This window comes from Oncorhynchus keta, chromosome 29 (assembly GCF_023373465.1).
Source record: "Oncorhynchus keta strain PuntledgeMale-10-30-2019 chromosome 29, Oket_V2, whole genome shotgun sequence".
NCBI lineage: Eukaryota > Metazoa > Chordata > Actinopteri > Salmoniformes > Salmonidae > Oncorhynchus > Oncorhynchus keta.
Genome location: NC_068449.1, coordinates 33,219,874 through 33,239,375, shown reverse-complemented (window position 1 = coordinate 33,239,375; position 19,502 = coordinate 33,219,874). Strand labels below are relative to the sequence as shown.

The window sequence follows — 19,502 nt, the reverse complement described above, 5'->3', positions numbered from 1 at the left end:
TTTCAAGTCGATTTAAGTCAAAACTGTAACTTGGCCACTGAGGAACATTCACTGTCTTCTTGGTAAGCAACTTCAGTGTAGATTTGGCTTTGTGTTTTAGGTTATTGTCCTGCTGAATGGTGAATGAATCTCCCAGTGTCATGTCTAAAGCAGACCTCTAGGATTTTCCTCTAGGATTTTGCCTGTGCTTAGCTCAGTCTTTAATGATTACAAGCATTCTCATAAGATGATGCAGCCACCACTATGCTTGAAAATATGGAAATATGGTACTCAGTAATGTGTTGTATTGGATATGCCCCAAACATAACACTTTAAGAACAAAAAGTAAATTGCAATTTTTGCAGTATTACTTTAGTGCCTGTTGCAAACAAGATGCATGTTTTGGAATTACTTATATTTTTTACATTTTTAAAAACTTTGTCAATTAGGTTAGTATTGTTTATTGTGGAGTAACTACAATGCTGTTACTCAGTTTCTTTCTATTAGAGTCACTAAACTCAACTTTTTTAAAGTCACCATTGGCCTCAAGGTGAAATTCCTGAGTGGTTTCCTTCCTCCCTGGCAACTGAGTTAGGAAGGACGCTGTATCTTTGTAGTGACAGTATGTATTGATACACCATCCAAATTGTAATTAATAACTTCCCCATGCTCAAAGGGACATTCAATGTCTGCTTTTTAAAAATTTTACCCATCTACCAGTAGGTGCTCTTCTTTGCAAACCATTGGTTAAACTTCTCTGGTCTTTGTGGTTGAATCTGTGTTTGAAATTCACTGCTCGACTGAGGGAGCTTACAAATAATTGTGTTTTTATTTTTAAAATATTTTTTATTAACCTTATTTAACTAGGCAAATTCATATTTACGACGGCCTGCGTAGACGGGGGCTGGGATTAAAAAGAAAAAGCATATAAGACAAAACACACATCACAACAAGAGAGACATAAAGAGAGACCTAAAGACAGCAGAATAGCGTGGTAGCAACACAACATGACAACAGCATGGTAGCATCACAACATGGTAACAGCACAACATGGTAGTAACACAACATGACAGCAACATGGTAGCATCACAACATGGTAACAGCACAACATGGTAGTAACACAACATGACAGCAACATGGTAGCATCACAACATGGATACAGCACAACATGGTAGCAGCACAAAACATGGTACAAACATTATTGGGCACAGACAACATCACAAACAGCAAGAAGGTAGAGAGGAAGACAGGAAGGAAACCGCTCAGGAATTTCACCATGAGGCCAATAACTTCAGACGCCGACAGAGATGGTCGCCTCGCTTCGTGTTCATAGGAAACTATGCAGTATTTTGTTTTTTTATGTTATGTCTTACATTGTTACCCCAGGAAATCTTAAGTTTTATTACATACAGTCGGGAGGAACTATTGGATATAAGAGCAACGTCAACTCACCAACATTACGACCAGGAATACGACTTTCCCGAAGAGGATCCTCTGTTCGGTCCACCACCCAGGACAATGGATCGGATCCCAGCCGGCGACCCAAAACAACAGCGCCGCAGAAGGGGCAGACGGAGCGGTCTTCTGGTCAGGCTCCGTAGATGGGCACATCACGCACCGCTCCCGAGGATACTACTCGCCAATGTCCAGTCTCTTGACAACAAGGTAGACAAAATCCAACCAATGGTTGCCTTCCAGAGAAACATCACGAGACGTGGTGTGATCATAACAACATACAGGAACTCAAGTCCCTTTGTTCACCTGACCTAGAATTCCTTACAATCAAATGCTAACCGCATTATCTACCAAGAGAATTCTCTTCGATCATATCACAGTCATGTATATCCCGCCCAAGCAGACACATCGACGGCCCTGAAAGAACTTCATTTGACTCTATGGAAACCACATATCCTGAGGTTGCATTTATTGTAGCTGGGGATTTTAACAAGGCTAATCTGAAAACAAGGCTCCCTAAATTCTATCAGCATATCGAATGTGCGACCCGGGCTGGCAAAACCCTGGTTCATTGTTATTCTAGCTTCTGGTTCATTGTTATCTACTGCATCTTGCCTCTGCCGTTCGGCCATCACTCATACATCTATCTTTATGTACATATTCTTATTCATTCCTTTACACTTGTGTGTATAAGGTAGTTGTGAAATTGTTAGTTTACTTGTTAGATATTACTGCATGGTCGGAACTAGAAGCACAAGCATTTCGCTACACTCGTATTAACATCTGCTAACCATGTGAATGTGACAAATAGAATTTAATTTGATTTGACAAAAATACACCACACAAAGCAGCCACAACTGTCAGTAAGAGTGTCCATGATTGAGTCTTTGAATGAAAAGATTGATATAAAATTGTCCAGTTTGAGTGTTTGTTGCAGCTCATTCCAGTCGCTAGATGCAGCAAACTGAAAAGACGAGCGACCCAGGTATGTGTGTGCTTCGGGACCTTTAACAGAATGTGACTGGCAGAACGGGTGTTTTATGTGGAGGATGAGGGCTGTAGTAGATATCTCAGATAGGGGGGAGTGAGGCCATAAGAGGGTTTTTATAAATAAGCAGTGGGTCTTGCGACGGGTATACAGAGATGGCCAGTTTACAGAGGAGTATAAAGTGCAGTGAAGTGTCCTATAAGGAGCATTGGTGGCAAATCAGATGGCTGAATGGTAAAGAACAGTTAGCTGCTCAAAAGCACCCTTACCTGCCGATATATAAATGACGTCTCCGTAATCTAGCATGGGTAGGATGGTCATCTGAATCAGCGTTAGTTTGGCAGCTGGGGTGAAAGAGGAGCGATTACGATAGAGGAAACCAAGTCTAGATTTGTGTGTGGTACAAAGATGTGGGGTACAAAGATGAGTTAGTCATTCAAAAATCATGTTAAAGAGTATGGTTGCACACAGAGTGAGTCCACGCAACTTATTATGTGACTTGTTAAACAAATTTTTACTCCCCGACTTATTTTGGCTTGCCATAATGAAGGGGTTGAAAACTTATTGACTCAAGACATTTCAGCATTTCATTTTTAATTCATTTGTAAACATTTCAAAAAACATGATTCCACTTTGACATTATGGGGTATTGTGTGTAGGCCAGTGATTCAAAACAAATCTAAATGTGATCCATTTTAAATTCAGGCTGTAACACGATAAAATGTTGAAAAAGTCAAGGAGTGTGAATGCTTTCTGAAGGCACTGTTTATATAGCCATACCATGAAAGCAACACTCAAAGTCTAGGAGGAAGGGTGGGCCAGCCGATAGAGATGAGTCTTAAAGGCCTGCTTTAAAGTTAGTTAGTTAGATAGATTATTTACATCCATTTCTGTCAGTCATGCTGATCTAGTCACTTAATATCTGTTTTTGTTGCAACATGTACGTGTGTCAGTGTGATTGTGGTCTGAGCAACACAAAGGAGCAACACTTTACTTGACACCCAGCGTCATAACACATTATGGCACGGTCATAACCATGTCGTTATATGTCATAACTTGTCCTAACCTGTTATAATATGGCAATAACAGTGTCATGACATACAGTATCAGTCAAAAGTTTGGACACACCTACTCTTTTTACCTCATTTGATGTATATTTTGATTTTTTTTTACTGTTGTAGAGTAATAGTGAAGACATCAAAACTATGAAATAACACATATGGAATCATGTAGTAACCCGAAAAGTGTTAAACAAATATTTTACCGAATAGGGCTATCGTCAGTATACCACCCCTACCTTGTCACAACACAACTGATAGACTCAAACACATTAAGAAGAAAATAGATTCCACAAATTAACAAGGCACACCTGTTAATTGAAATGCATTCCAGGTGACTACCTCATGAAGCTGGTTGAGAGAATGCCGAGAGTGTGCAAAGCTGTCATCAAGGAAAAGGGTGGCTACTTTGAAAAATATAAAATATAACATTTGTTTAACACCTTTTTGGGTAATACAGGGTTTCATATGTATTATAGTATCATAGTGTTGATGTCTTCACTATTATTCTACAATGTAGAAAATAGTAACAATAAAGAAAAACTCTTGAATGAGTAGGTGTGTCCAAACTTTGGACTGGTACCATATATTTAGACCTGTTATGACATATATTGCGTTATTTTATGGCTGGTTATGAGACCTCCATAAGAGTGTCAAACCCCACAAAACCTACCACACAAGGCAAAACATTCCATTACACTATAGCCTACGTGTCAACAGTATGTTTATGTTCTATACAGGGCCTTTGGAAAGTATTCAGACCCCTTCACTTTTTCCACATTTTGTTATGTTAACATAATCTTCTTCTAAAATGGATTAAATAAATGAAAATCCTCAGCAATCTACACACAATACCCCATAATGACAAAAATAAAAACAAATGATTTTTTTTGCAAATCTTTTATTAAAGATAAAAATCAAAATAAAAAAAAAAAAACAGATATAGACCTTACCTTACAGATATACCTTATTTACATAAATATTCAGACCCTTTGTTATGAGACTCGAAATTGAGCTCAGGTGCATCCGGTTTCCATTGATCATCCTGAGATGTTGATTGGAGTCCACCTGTGGTAAATTCAATTGATTGGACATGATTTAAAAGGCACACACCTCTCTAAATAAAGGTCCCACAGTTGACAGTGCATGTCAGAGCAAAAACCAAGCCATGAGGTCCAAGGAATTGTCTGTAGAGCTCAGAGACAGGATTGTGTCAAGACACAGATCTGGGGAAGGGTACCAAAACAATTCTGCAGTATTGAAGGTCCCCAAGAACACAGTGGCCTCCATCATTATTAAATGGAAGAAGTTTGGAACTACCAATGCTCTTCCTAGAGCTGGCCGCACGGCCAAACTGAGTAATCTGTGGGAATGGTGTTGGTTAGGGAGGTGACGAAGAACCTGATGGTCACTCTGACAGAGCTCCAGAGTTCCTCTGTGGAGATGGGAGAACCTTCCAGAAGGACAACCATCTCTGCAGCACTCCACCAATAAGGCCAGACGGAAGCCACTCTTCAGTAAAAGGCACATGACAGCCTGCTTGGAGATTGCTAAAAGGCACCTAAAGACTCTCAGACCATGAGAAACAAGGACAATGACCCTAAGCACACAGCCAAGACAGCGCAGTATTGGCTTTGGGACAAGTCTCTGAATGTCCTTGAGTGGCCCAGCCAGAGCCCGGCCTTGAACCCGATCAAACTTCTCTGGAGAGACCTGAAAATAGCTGTGCAGCAACGCTCCCCATCCAACCTGACAGAGCTTGAGAAGTTCTGCAGAGAAGAATGGGAGAAACTCCCCAAATACAGATATGCCGAGCTTGTAGCATCATACCCCAGAAGACTCGAGGCTGTAACTGCTGCCAAAGGTGCTTCAACAAAATACTGAGAAAAGGGTCTGAATACTTATGAAAATGTGATATTTCTACAAAACAGTTTTTGTTTTGTCATTATGGGATATTGTGTGTAGATTGATGAGGTGAAAAAACATTTTCATCAATTTTAGAATAAGGTTATAATGTAACAAAATGTGTCAATGGGGTCTGAATACTTTCCAAATGTACTGTCTACACACTATCGTTCAAAAGTTTGGGGTCACTGAGAAATATCCTTGCTTTTGAAAATAAAACAAAAGCTATTTATTTCTCCATTTAAAATAACATTAAATTGATCAGACATACAGTGTAGACATTGTTCATTTTGTAAATGACTGTTGTAGCTGGAAACGGCTGATTTTTCATGGAATATCTACATCGGCGTACCGAGGCCCATTATCAGCAACCATCACTCCTATGTTCCAATGGCACGTTGTGTTAGCTAATCCAAGTTTATCATTTTAAAAGGCTAATTAATCATTAGAAAACCCTTTTGCGATTATGTTAGCAGAGCTGAAAACTGTTGTTCCGATTAAATAAGCAATAAAGCTGGCCTTCTTTAGACTAGTTGAGTATCTGGAGCATCAGCATTTGTGGGTTCGATTACAGGCTCAAAATGGCCAGAAACAAAGACCTTTCTTCTGAAACTCGGCAGTCCATTCTTGTTCTGAAAAATGAAGTCTATTCCATGCGAGAAATTGCCAAGAAACTGAAAACCGCCTCTAACCAGAATAGAAAGAGGAGTGGGAGGCCCCAGTGCACAACTGAGCAAGAGGACAAGTACATTAGAGTGTCTAGTTTGAGAAACAGATGCATTACAAGTCCTCAACTGGCAGCTTCATTACATAGTACCCGCAAAACACCAGTCTCAACGTCAACGGTGAAGAGGCGACTCCAGAATGTTGGTCTTCTAGGCAAAGTTGCAAAGAAAAAGTCCTATTTCAGACAGGCCAATAAAAAGAAAAGATTAAGATGGGCAAAACAACACAGACACTGCACAGAGATATGTCTTTTTCTTTGCAACTCTGGATGTATGTTGAGTCATAACCAGCCATAAAATAACTCAATATATGGGTCATGACAGTGTTATGACCATATTATGACACCTTTTGTCAGCTGTTATGACATATTATGACATGGTTATTACCATGTCATAATGTGTCATGACACTCATTTCCTTTGGGATAACATTTTTTTGTGGCTGGAATTGAACTCTTTGTGAACCGACTACAGGGAATGTAGTGTGGTTGATACTAATTGCACAACTGTATACTCACTCACTCACAAAGAATAAATAAACTCCCATGAATGCTCGTAAATGACTTCTTGTACAGCCTGGTCATACTGCGAAGACATGACGTGAGAAATATTTGTAGGAAACCATACTTGAGATTAGTACAAGATGTAAAAAAAAAGAAAGAAAACTCATATGACACGTGATGCATAATCATTGTAGCGCAATCCTTGTATGAACCCCAAATGGCACCCTATTCCCAAGTCAGTGTACTACATTGGACCAGAGCCCTATAGTCAAAAGTAGTGCACTACATAGGGAATGATTATGCATCACGTGTCATATGAGGTTTCTTTATTTTTTAATATTATGTTTGTATATAATCCTTTGTATTTTACCCCCTTTTTCTCCCCAGTCATAAGAGGTTTCTGAAAGGTCGCGTAAGTCCTAAGCTATAACAGTGAAATATGTGTTGAAGTGTGTACTAATTTCTTTATGTTATAGACTGCATGTGTATAATAATTCATTTGATCTTTCTTTTGGGCTCTGGTCAAAAGTAGTGCCATTTTGGGAATGCAAAAATAGTTTCATAACAGGCCTAAATGAATTTCCCTCCATCAAGAATGACCTTTGAAAACATTTGCAGCTAGAAACAAAACAATTATTCCCCATGAAAGAGTCATGTGTTGTTGGCTGGGCCGGGATCTCATAAGAGATTTGGAAGTCTAAACAAAGCATATGAACATGTGACTGGGATGAAAGCTAACCCAAAACAGTGAGGGGAGTTGCCAAATAGGAGAAAAACTGGGTCAAATATTCGAATCAGGTTACATGTTCTTACACACGCATGCACGTACATACACTACCTTGACTATCATTTCTGCAGGGTAGAGAGAAAAGGGCTGAGGGTCACTGGAAAACTACACATTGGCAGGGTTCAATTCCTTGAACTGTCTCTATGATGACTCCTATTCCCTATGTATCCGTACCTGACTCCATACATATTGTTGTGAAAAATTCAACATGTAAACTGGATGATATTTGCCCGGAGGTCATGATGCCAATGTTTATCTGAAGGTCACACATCAGTACAGTCATTTCTACCTACTCCCATTTCCTATAAATATCCTATACAATTTTCGAGCTAATTAATACCCAGACAGTGGCTGAAAATGTACTTATTTTGTCTCTCTCTTTCCTCCCACGTGTAGCCAGGTGAGGTTGTGGATTGGAATATTGAAGATATTGAGTATGAGAGGGTTGACTACTGAAGTGTCACAGACACTAACACTGTGGCGTGATAACTAAGTTTAGCGTTTGAGCAAGATACTGACACACCAAAGACAAAGAGGCATCTGGGCACAAACACAGACAGGAGAGTGATATGGACCCATATGTGGAGCGAAAACACTATTTGTTTAGTTGTCTAGGAGGCATTTATGACGTTGAAGCAATGCTTCATTACTGGAGATTCTAGAGTGATCCATGAAGGTGGATAAGGTTCTGGAACATGCTTTAGCACTGTAGAACATAGAATATACTTTTATTTCTACACTGTAGAATGACCTATAAATAAGGTTCTAGAATATCCAAGTTACATTTTTGAGACAAAATAGAGTGAAAGGTCACATTGCATATCATAATGTCAGGTGATGAGGTTGAGTTGGAGAAAATATATTAACATTTGTCAACAACACAACAACGCTACCTCAGTGCACAAGCTGGAGCACCCGACAGCCCCTAAGCTCCCGCAAGGTGGGTGGGGCCCACGTGCATCTCATCTGTATTTTTTTTTTTTTTTGAATAAATCATTTTCACAGTAACCCTCCAAAAGTAATTCATAAACCGTTTTAATTTCCATGTGTACTAGGAAGCTAAATGATTGTTTCTTGGGCTTCAGGAATGGGACTGAAAAAGTGCCTCAGGCCTTGAAAAATAAAAAAAATGACAGAGTGAAAGTATAAGGAACGAGGCACAAAAATATTAGTGAACAAATGCTGTGTTCCAAGGTTACGACGGCGCCAGCGCAATGAGCAGAGCTTCAACAGCGCATATCATACCGAGAGCCTAACGCTTCTTAGGTAGGCCTAGTTCTTTATGAGTTTCAGTTCAGAAAACGATCTCTCCACAGAAGCGTCAGTTGCAGGGATGGTAAAAACAGCTTGTTTGCCGTAGCAGCATCAGGGAAACTGGGCAGAAGGGATTGGTGCTTCGAACACAGCAGTTCTGCCGCATCTTTAATTGAGCCTCTCATTGTCCTACATTTCCGGCCTCAACACGTTACGGCAAGAGATGAACGGTATAGGAACCTCTGGGGACAGGTCGTGTGGATACTGGAGAGCCAATAAAATGACAGATGCAAACAAATGATCATCTTTAGTGATAGGGATTGAACAACAACAAAAAGTGGTTTGCGATTTCGTTTATACTGGTGAACCTGAGTAGTGACAGTTGCAATATCATCAGTCCATTATATTTGGTATTTCTTGGCATGCATTAAAATGTGTGCAGCACAATGGACATATGGTATAATGCACAATGTCTCAGGTTGGCAATACTGAGTATAGAAAAGTCTGTCCGGCAACCTGGACCTACTGTCTGTAGTGAAAACGTTTGCACACAAAAAAGGAGGACTTTAGGACACCAGGGGAGTCTCTCAAGTTGGATTTAATTTGATTTACCTTGAATATTTCTGTAGGCTACTAGCCAGAGAAACCCTGCTCAACATTAAAAAGTGGCTGAATTTTTCCTCATGAGGCTATTTGATGTACTTTTTATAACAAGTTTATAAATAGCAGCTGAATACGTTATATAGCTATAGATAGTACGATGCTAAATGAAACAATCCCTAGTAAGCTAGTGTTTTCATGGTGGACTGACTAGTATTTGGCATTAATAGATTAATTTTATGCACAACTTCCTATCCAAGATGGGAGAGAGCATGAAGATGTCTCAGGTCATACAGGTAGTCTAAACAGGACAGTTGTATATTCAAAAATATATATTGGTAGCTGATAGTATGCTGTTGCAACAAAAATGTATGTTACAAACAACAATGTTTGAATTACATTGTCACCTGCCAGCAGTCTACAAATGGCAGCATTGCGACAGTGTATAGCTTCCTGAAATGTTAAGCTAAACATGAGAAAATGACCAAATAGGCCTACCAATAAACATTTATACATTACCTAAACAAAGCTATACATGTCCTGGCACCAAAGAAAGCCCATCATCGATTTGACAGGCAAGCAACAGCATAGACATGTCGCAATTTCAGCACCATGGACAGCGATTGGTAGTGTATACTTTGAGTGGCTGTCTGGTTGATACATTCCATTTAATTTTAGGGAGGCGGGGGAAGATGCCGACCTTGCGGGCCTCTAGAGAAACTGAGTTATGCCAGTGAGTACAAAATTTAGAAGGGAAGGTGATGACCAAATATTGATTTTAAAGCAGACATTTAATAAAGCATAAAATGGTTAAACACCAGTATTAACATACATAGACATTATATACAAGAATTGGCAAGGTACTTGCTATCAACAACAAATTAAGGTAAAACAGTTCCTCATGCATATCTTGCATATATATATATGTGTGTGTGTATATATTATACATTACCAGTCAAAACATTGGACACACCTACTCATTCAAGGGTTTTTCTTTATTTTGACTGTTTTCTACATTGTAGAATACTAGTGAAGATATCAAAACTATGAAATAACACATATGGAATCATGTAGTAAACAAAAAAGTGTGAAACAAATCAAAATATATTTTAGATTCTTCAAAGTAGCCACCCTTTGCCTTAACATCTTTGCACACTCTTGGCATTCTCTCAACCAACTTCACCTGGAATGCTTTTCCAACAGTCTTGAAGGAGTTCCCACATATGCTGAGCACTTGTTGGCTGCTTTTCCTTCACTCTGCGGTCCAACTCAACCCAAACCATCTCAATTGGGTTGAAGTAAAGTGATTGTGGAGGCCAGATCTGATGCAGCACTCATCACTCTCCTTGTTCAAATAGCCCTTACACAGCATGGAGGTGTGTTGGGTCATTGTCCTGTTGAAAAACTAATTCTAGTCCCACTAAGCACAAACCTTGATGGGATGGTGTATTGCTGCAGAATGCTGTGGTAGCCACGTTGGTTAAGTGTGCCTTGAATTCTCAATAAATCACAGACAGAGTCACCAGCAAAGCACCCTCACACCTCCTCCATGCTTCACGGAGGGAACCACACATGCAGAGATCATTCATTCACCTAATCTGCGTCTCAAAGACAGTGGTTGGAAGCAAAAATCTCAAATTGGGAGTCATCAGACCAAAGGACAAGTATCGTCTTATTATTGGTGTCCTGTAGTAATGGTTTCTTTGCAGCAATATTGAGAATGAAGGCCTGATTCACGCAGTTTCTTCTGAACAATTGAGGTTGAGATGTGTCTGTTACTTGAACTCTGAAGTATTTATTTTGGCTGCAATTTCAGAGGAACTTATCCTTTGCAGCAGTGTTAACTCTGGGTCTTCCTTTCCTGTGGCGGTCCTCATTAGCGCCAGTTTCATCATAGCGATTGATGGTTTTTCGCGACAGCACTTGAAGGTTATTGCAATGTTCTGGATTGACTGACCTTCACATCTTAAAGTAATGATGGATTGTTGTTTCTCTTTGCTTATTCAAGCTGTTCTTGCCATAAGGACTTGGTCTTTTACCAAAAATGGCTCTCTTCTTTATACAACCCCTACCTTGTCACAACACATCTGATTGGCTCAAATGCATTAAGGAAAGAAATTCCACAAATTAACAAGGCACACCTGTTAATTTAAATGTTCCAGGTGCCTACCTCGTGAAGCTGGTTGAGAGAATGTCAAGTGTACAAAGCTGTCAAGGCAAAGGGTGGCTTTTTTACTTTGAAGAATGTAAAATAACATTTTCATTTGTTTAACACTTCTTTGCTTACTACATGATTCCATGTGTTATTCCATAGTTTTGATGTCTTCACTATTATTCTGCAATGTAGAAAATAGTCAAAATATAAAAACCCTTGAATGAGTAGGTGTGTCTAAACTTCAAAATGGTGCTGTATATCAAAATGTTACCAGCAGTTGTCAGTGATCAGAATATAATGTCTATCTAGCCATTAATATTCCACAGACACTTAATACTCTGCTTTAAATAATCAGTCAAATAAAGTATCGCATGTCCAAGAAGTAGCAACCAAATATATTATGTTAGAAATATCTTTAATCCAAAAAGTAAACCAAGAACATTAAAAGCATGTACAGATTTTTGCCATGTACCACAGCAAGGGTAATGTCCATAATAAATACAAAAACCGCTACATACAACAAAATAAAAATGGGGGCTCCTTAGATGCTTTTCACCTTGTCCATCGTTTGTCAGAAAGTGCAGGGAGAGGGAGTCTGCTGGACATTTTGTACATATCCTTGTATCCCAATTAAATGTTTCCTTAAACATCTGAGATTGATTTCAGTAAAGACTTTCTGTAAATAAAATCTGCCTAGCACTTGATCTTGGGCAGAGAGAGAGTGGCCAATTTGATTGGCTGAGTCACTGCTTCCTGCCTGACACCCTGAAGTCCCTTCCTCATACAGTCGTCATCAGTTTTAGCGAGCCCGCCGATCGGAAGCGGAGGATCTTCTTCTTCAGGTTGTGAGAGGCCTTGATCTTGATGAAGGCTTTAGCCTGGGCAGCGGTTAACTCATGATGCCCAGCGCCCTGCCCTGAAAACTGGGGCCAGTTCATCCCTCCACTTTCCTCAGAGTCACTGCTGGTGGTGCTCTCCCCCACAAAGTCCACCTCGCTCAGGCTGGACTCGCTGTCCCCGAAGCAGTTGGTGGTGTAGTTGCTCCGCTCATCCTCACTGGTGTCTACAATGGTGGAATGGAAAAGCGAAGCGCACTCTGCGGAGTACTCAGAGTCGCTGCCAGCCACATAGGCATAGGGGCTGGCAAATTTCATGTTGGAGGGTAGGTACGTGGCGGTGGAGACCTGGCCGAGGACCTCCCTCTTCTGTCTGCGGTGGGCTCTCCTAAAGGCCTCATCGTAAGGCACCTCAGTGATTGCTTTCAGCCTTCCTCGGTTGTAGTCATGTCCACTTGTCCTCTTGTACTTGGGCTTGGCCACCACCACTTCCCTGCCATGGTGACCATGATGTCTGGACACAGTGGACCTGGTTGTGGAGACTGTGGCCGTGTGTTTCTCAAGGACCCGGCCCTCAGGGATGGAGGCAGGGATGGTGCGTTTGGCCCTGGTGGACGCCCCCCTCTTGGAGGAGACTTTGTGCACGTGTTGTACCTCCTCAGGCTGACGAGACTTCCTCATCCCTCCAGATCGGTGACCCTTCTCCCTTCCCCCTGTCGCCTCGGATAACACAGGCTCAGCGTGTGCGTGAACCCCTCGGTGTTGTTTCAGAGAGGCATTCTTCACCTTGACGATCTTGATGTTCTTGCCCGCTTTGCGGAGCTTGACAGTCTGCCTCTGGGCAGGGATGTACTGGGCACTGACCATGTGACCCTGACCTTCATCCTGGCTCTGGGAGGAAGACCCTAGACTCACCAGCTCCAGCATGGGCCTCTCTTCCTCAGTGGTCTGGGCTGTCTGGACAGAGACCAGGATGCTCTTAGGGCTTTTCTTGGGAGTGCCTGTTTTGGTGCGGTCTCTAGGGAGTGCCTGGGGGGGTTTAGTACTGATGTCCACTGGAACAGCAGGGAAATAAGGATGCTTGCCCTCTTTGGGGGAGGAGTTGGCATTTGGGGTACCCAAGTCTTGATAATCTTTAGACAGAGGACCGGTTGCCGATGGAAGTCCTTTATAGGCTGATGACACAGACCCCTTCTTTTTTACCAGGCTGTTGGTGTGAATGTCACTGCCGTCGATTGTGGCACAGCCGTTCTGAGGTTGGCCCAGAGACTGGGACACCATCCCATTTTCTAAGAGGAGTTCCCCTTTGCTCTCCACTGACCACTGTCTCTGTGAGGTGCCTGTTCCTGAATCAGTGTTACTGGCACCACCTGCATGTAAACACATCTGCCAGGCTGGTTTGAGATCAGGAAGAGGAGCAGCAGTCCTTCCTTGCTGCTGCGGGGCAACAGTAGCCTGTCTCACACACAAGCTGCCCTGCCTCAGGATGCTCTTAGAGGGGTCTGTGCTGATGCTTGTCCGCGGCTTATTGGTCCTAATGGGCTGAGCCCTCCTCTGAAGCAGGCTGAATATATAATTGTCCAGTCGTTTGCTGGTAGGCGCATGGGAGGCAGGCCAAGAAATGTTCTGGGGCACCAGATTCAGCGGCTGCTTTAGTTTCTGACAGTCACCGAAGCCCTCGCCTCCGCTGCTCTTTGATAGCCCCCCGTCCTCTTTGAGATGGCCGGCAAGAGACTGGAAGAAGATGGGGCTCTGTACAGCCACGGCATGGAGGGGGCTGGGGTAACGGTACACGTCGCTGCCATTCTTGGCGATCAGGTCACAGTGGTACTTAGACTGGATGTCTTGAGTGGTGGAAGAGGCGTCCGTAGAGAGGGAGTAAGGAGTGGGGAGCGGCTTTCTAACAGTCCCCATGGTCTGCTGCTCCGCACACTGATTCTCACAGTCGGCACAGCTGCCCAGCTCATCTGAAAACCACACAGAAGACAAAGACTAAGAACTACAGTACAACAAAAGACTACAGAACAACAGATGCGCCACTAGTATCTCATATGGAAACCAGACCGGAAAGAAAGAGTACGGACTACAGACACCACTAGTAATTCAAACCACCAGTTTCCATACCATTTCCTCATTTCAACAATAACGCCACACAGAAGCTTACAGTAGTGTTGAAAGGGTAAGCAAAGCAAAGCATGCAACCTCTCAATATGCTAACGAAGGGGGCAGTTGGTTTAGATGTGTTAATGGTCCTTTTGTTTGCGTCTTATCATAGGCGTGGCTGTTAGTTAGAGCCAAGCCATCTGCCTTGCCTGGCTTGAATCTAGCGCAACGGACAGTGTTCTGTATCCCAAATGACACCCTATTTCCTACATAGTGCCCATAGGGCTCTGGTCAAAAGTAGCGCACTATGTAGGGGAAAGGGTGCCATTTGGTGTTTCCGTCCAGTCTTTTCTCCATCATTCGTTTGAAACTGAATCAAAGTATTTTCACAACAAACCCCACTATTGGTAACAACACAAAGGAAACTATTAGTTGAACTGGGGCCAGCTGGAATGAAGCACTGTAATAAAAGATATATATATGCCATTTAGCAGAAAGATGACACTTATGTGGATGGTGGGTGTGATGGGGGTTTTTCGGGAAAGAAGGAAAGTATATATACAGCAAAGGACAACAATTATTCAGCCCAGCTTGTTGCGCCCAAGATAGACCACGTGACATCAAACATCAGGATTCTGCCCTGCCAAAGGCGTAGCGCTGGGCTGTGCTGTGCTGGAGGGTTGGAGTCAACCCCTTTTTAATTCAGGAACTGAAATTCCTCAATGCTTCTCTATGAGGAAAAACTTGTTTTTTATTTATTTTATTGACTGAATTAAAATGAAATTCACCGCAACCCTTATGGGACTGTGCTGTGAGGGCCTCTCACCTGCAGATTTGAGCCTTCCCTCGGAGGCACACAGTGATGTGTCGAGAGGACTGCAGAAACAGGTGCTGGAGCGACAGCTGGACAAACACTCACTGAACACCGAGTTGGAGGAGTTGGAGAGGGACCCCGAAGCTCCGTCGCTCAGCTCGTAAAAACCTAGAGGGCAGAGAGAAAGAGAGAGCAGAGAGAAAGAGAGAGCAGAGAGAAACAGAAGGGACATTTTTTAACACGTTAATTTTACACCCCGCAGGGAGGGAGCTGTCATCCAACAATTTATTACATGTCAGGCTGTGGCTATTAAAAGAATTAATGCGGAAAATCTCAAGCACTTAAAACAAGGCTGGTGTAAATAGGGTTGACTAGATTCATGTAACGTTTCTTCTATTTGCAGCGTAGCCAAGCCTCCATCAATTCTAATTCTCTGGCATCTATGAAATGAGCTTTGGAGTAGAATGGTTAAATGCTGATTCCATACCAACTGAAAAAAAAAACTTCAGACAGATCTATCTGAAGTTAGTTGTGAACAGTTTGCGGAACAAAATACATTTAAAATCCACAAATCGTCAATAATATACTGCACATGGACGGTACAGAATGTTCTGTAGTAAGATTCACTATGTCACACTATCCAAAGTGACCTCCTACGTGAGGAATGTGGAATGTATACAACTAATAACGGGATACAGTACCAGCCACAGCTCACGGACTGAGTGTTACCATATTAGTAGTCTAAACAATGGGTTAGATAAACACTTCTCTATGTGAGATGGTAGCTCATTTATTAAAAATATACACACAAAAAAAAATGGTTAACACTTTATTTCGATAGTGTGTAGAGCGTCTACAGATGGACTATCAGTAACATTTCAAACTAACTATCTACTAAACTTAACCCTAGCTCTAAACCTAACCTTAACAAGCAGTTGCTTATCAACAGATAGATGCTCTACAGTGAATACTACTGGACTATTCAAATAAAGTGTGACCAAAAATGTAGCATTGCCAGTCACTTCTATGTCATGTTCGTGTTTGCTAAGAACCCTGCCTTTGGGGGGATTACACATTCTGCAGTATCCTCAATTGCTTAAGTGGAACTGACTCGCAATTGACAGATTCTACTGATAATGTCTAGTTTCCACAGGTTAACATTCGGAGGTCGAATCCTTAGAATCCATTCTATTGTAGAACTAGACTAACCCGAGCTTGGGCGGCTGTCTGTCTCCACTTGCTCATGTGATGCCTCCGTGTCCAATCGGAGGTCACTGATCTGCCTGTCCAGCTCCTGCAGCTGATTGATCAAACCAGCATCTCTCTTTCTCAGACAGTTCTGGAGGGAAACACACAGACAAGAGAGTTAGTTACAGTTGTACAGTGACATTTGGTTCCTATGTAGCTATACCTATTAGCCTGAGTGCCCGTCTATTTGTGCCATCATGCCAACTCCTTGTCATTTCAAACCAAACCTGCCAGGCTACCTGCCGATCCATGACCGAGTTGGCAAGAGCACAGACTGATCTGGGACAAGGGTCTACAGCTCAATCCAATTCAGCGTTGGTCTGTATTGCCATTGACAAGAAACAGCATGTTTAGCCACCTATTTTTGGTTCCATTTCTGATTAAATCCATAGCTTTGCATATTGGTTACTTAAAATGGGGCTATGGGTCACTGTGCTGCAAGTGTTCCGCGTCTTAGCGAGACTGTGTTGCCCCATCAGAACCCATTAACATCCCAAACTAAATTAGAATCACATCATGGGAGATAAACCACTCCTCCTTCAAACATGCGGGTTATGTGGAACAGCCCAGGTCACATATGACAACAACCAGATCGTGTGGTGGTTACATTCCGCCATTCTGCTCGAGTGTGGTTTGAATTCAAAGACCAACTGCAAATGTCAAACCGGAAGGCTTAGTGACAAGTCAGACCAGATTTAAATGCAATACATTTGTGACAATTAAGTGGCTTGCAGACCAGACAAAGGCTACATTACTCCCAAGTACCTTCTAGCCATCTAGGTAGGTCTAGCTATCCCCTGTGCATTATACATATAAAGTTATAGTATTTGAGCCATGACTGAGGCCAGTAATGCAACACACAGATTCCAGGCTATATCAAGCTGCAGCACTTCCTACAGAGCAGGGCTGTAGCAGACTAGGGGGACATAAAACCAGGCCTGGTGACAAGAGGCAGAGGGTGATTCATGTGATTAATGTGCTCCAAACATGCTATGGCTTCAGAGACCATTTCCACACAATGTACCATTTTCAAAAAGCAGAGGCAGGCACAATGGTTGTTTTACTGAATAACACTATCCACATACTGGGTTGACAGGCTGAGTGTGAAATGGTCTGAAATGATAGAATGAGGTTGAAAAGAAATATGATTTAATGTAGGCCTACATTAAATCAAAGGGGTAAGGAGATGTTATATATACAACAACAACATTCACGACTTTCCCTTACTGCCTAACTGAACCCAGGTGTGTTTGTCTGTTTGTCTGGCCTAATCTCAAACGACCAGCACATAATTACCCGGCATCCTTTAACAGCAACGGGGTGTGGTAGATCTGCTTGTAAAAGTTCATTTCAGTCGCAACATCCATTGTAACTCATCAGTAAATCTCATTCAAGAGGCTGGACCCCCTCACAGTTAGATTTAAATAACACTCATTATTTTCTAATAGCCATCCTGCTATTCCCTCCATTTAATTCTCTGGGAACCAACATATTTTCCTTTAGACGAACAACTAGTGAATCTGCTTGCATTGGGATACGATGACATATCTAATACCGTAATCGTTCATTTATTGTAAATGGTAAATAATGTTCCATTGAACTTTTTCAACATTAGTCTACAATTTGAAACATACTTCTCTTGATTTGATCTGTGAGTGAAATAAGAATAGAGGTGGTAATGCTATTAAAAGGCCCAAAATGAACTAATAAAACTGCCCGGAAAGTAATCTGGGAATCAAATTTACAGGCCTGTTTTTATTTTAATATTGTATCATACCAGACATCTACCTCATCCTTCGACAGATTTGCGCCTGCCCTGAGGAAGCACAAACTCAACGTGTCCAACGGTTATTATCAGTAGGCTGGGCGTGCGTCCATGGAGCTGCGACTGGGTCAGAAAATAGACCGCTGGGTGAACAATTTGGTTCGACTCAAACAAACATTAGTGTGACTGTTTTTGTATTTCACGACATCGTTGGAAATGTAAACCAAAATAGCGGACCCAAATTAATCAAAGATTAATGTTATACAAAACACAGCGGGAGTAAAGAAATGACATTTTATTAAGTCTACATACCAGTTGTTTTCTTAGCAATAAAATGTTTTCTTCTAAAAGTTTTTCCTCCGAGTTAAAGTAATTCTCCTCATGCGTAACGCACATTGGATCTTCTCCTGGTGATATAGAGTCCTCTTGGCGATTCAACACATTTCTGACCAGTAAATCCTGCCGCTGTCGCAAATATTCCAGCTCTCCAAGACCCGCTAGAGTGGCTTCCAATCTCTCCCGAGTTCGCACACGACCCAGCTCTTCCTCTATTATTTCCCTGGAGCGCGTATCGCATTCTCCCCTATCCCGCATCTGTAATGTGTAATCCTTGGAGACCAGCATTTCTGCACCAGCAGCCGTTTGTTTCATTGTATCCATCCAACAAGCGACAATGATTTACAACATATAACTGGCAACTGCGGGCCACATAAATGCACTGTGAAGAGTTTAGAAAATCATGATGTGCATCAAAAACGTTGACCGGTGGACGCACGGTGGTCTAACCTAACCGACCACTAAATTACTTGTCCATAAATTCTGTCTTTTGAAGCAGTTATCCCGATACAAACTGCGTGCGTAAAATCGGTCCTTTTTGTTGTCCAAACAGTATCCGGGCCTCCAAAATAAAACAACAAATCTCAATGCTTTTCAGTTTGAACAAATCGAAAAAAAGTTGCATGGGGAAAACGACAAAGTTTTCGTGTAATGTCAAATAGGGAGTGTGTGGCTATTTCTCTGTCAAGCAGGTCGCAGCGTTCTGAGGATAGTGGTGAGCAGCGTTGGACCACCTCTCTCTTTAGAGACCCATCTACTTTCTCCGTGGTAGCAACATGTCTTAGTGCCTGCCGGTTCTACGTTTCGCCCCTTCTCCCTAATTCGATTCTTCTCTCTTTCTGTGATATATAATAAAACCAAAAATAATAATACATTGGAGTTTCACACTTGTGATTGTTTTCATCTTTTACAGATAACATGTGCTAATTAAATATAATTCACGTAACAATTGCAAGTAATAACTCCCGCGAGCTGTGATTCTGCTTTGAGAC

At 41.8% G+C, this 19,502-nt stretch overlaps 1 protein-coding gene across 1 annotated transcript; it reads right to left on the bottom strand.

Moving 5' to 3' along the window:
- Positions 1-11,806: 11,806 nt before the first annotated feature.
- Positions 11,807-19,255, bottom strand: dact1 (dishevelled-binding antagonist of beta-catenin 1). Its single transcript, XM_035743338.2, has 4 exons — positions 18,487-19,255; positions 16,371-16,500; positions 15,174-15,329; positions 11,807-14,211 (listed from the first exon to the last, which is right to left on the bottom strand). The coding sequence occupies exons 1-4, from the start codon at positions 18,832-18,834 to the stop codon at positions 12,188-12,190; spliced, it is 2,658 nt and encodes an 885-aa protein (XP_035599231.1). The 5' UTR covers positions 18,835-19,255; the 3' UTR covers positions 11,807-12,187.
- Positions 19,256-19,502: the final 247 nt, after the last annotated feature.

What these genes read in the sequence shown, in the direction of transcription:
- dact1 (XM_035743338.2), bottom strand. Translation starts at nt 18,834, where the DNA reads ATGGATACAATGAAACAAACGGCTGCTGGTGCAGAAATGCTGGTCTCC. An exon ending in TATTGCTAAGAAAACAACTG is followed by an intron (nt 16,501 to 18,486) that starts GTATGTAGACTT and finishes GTTTCCCTCCAG; the next exon opens with AACTGTCTGAGAAAGAGAGA. An exon ending in AGACAGCCGCCCAAGCTCGG is followed by an intron (nt 15,330 to 16,370) that starts GTTAGTCTAGTT and finishes TCTGCCCTCTAG; the next exon opens with GTTTTTACGAGCTGAGCGAC.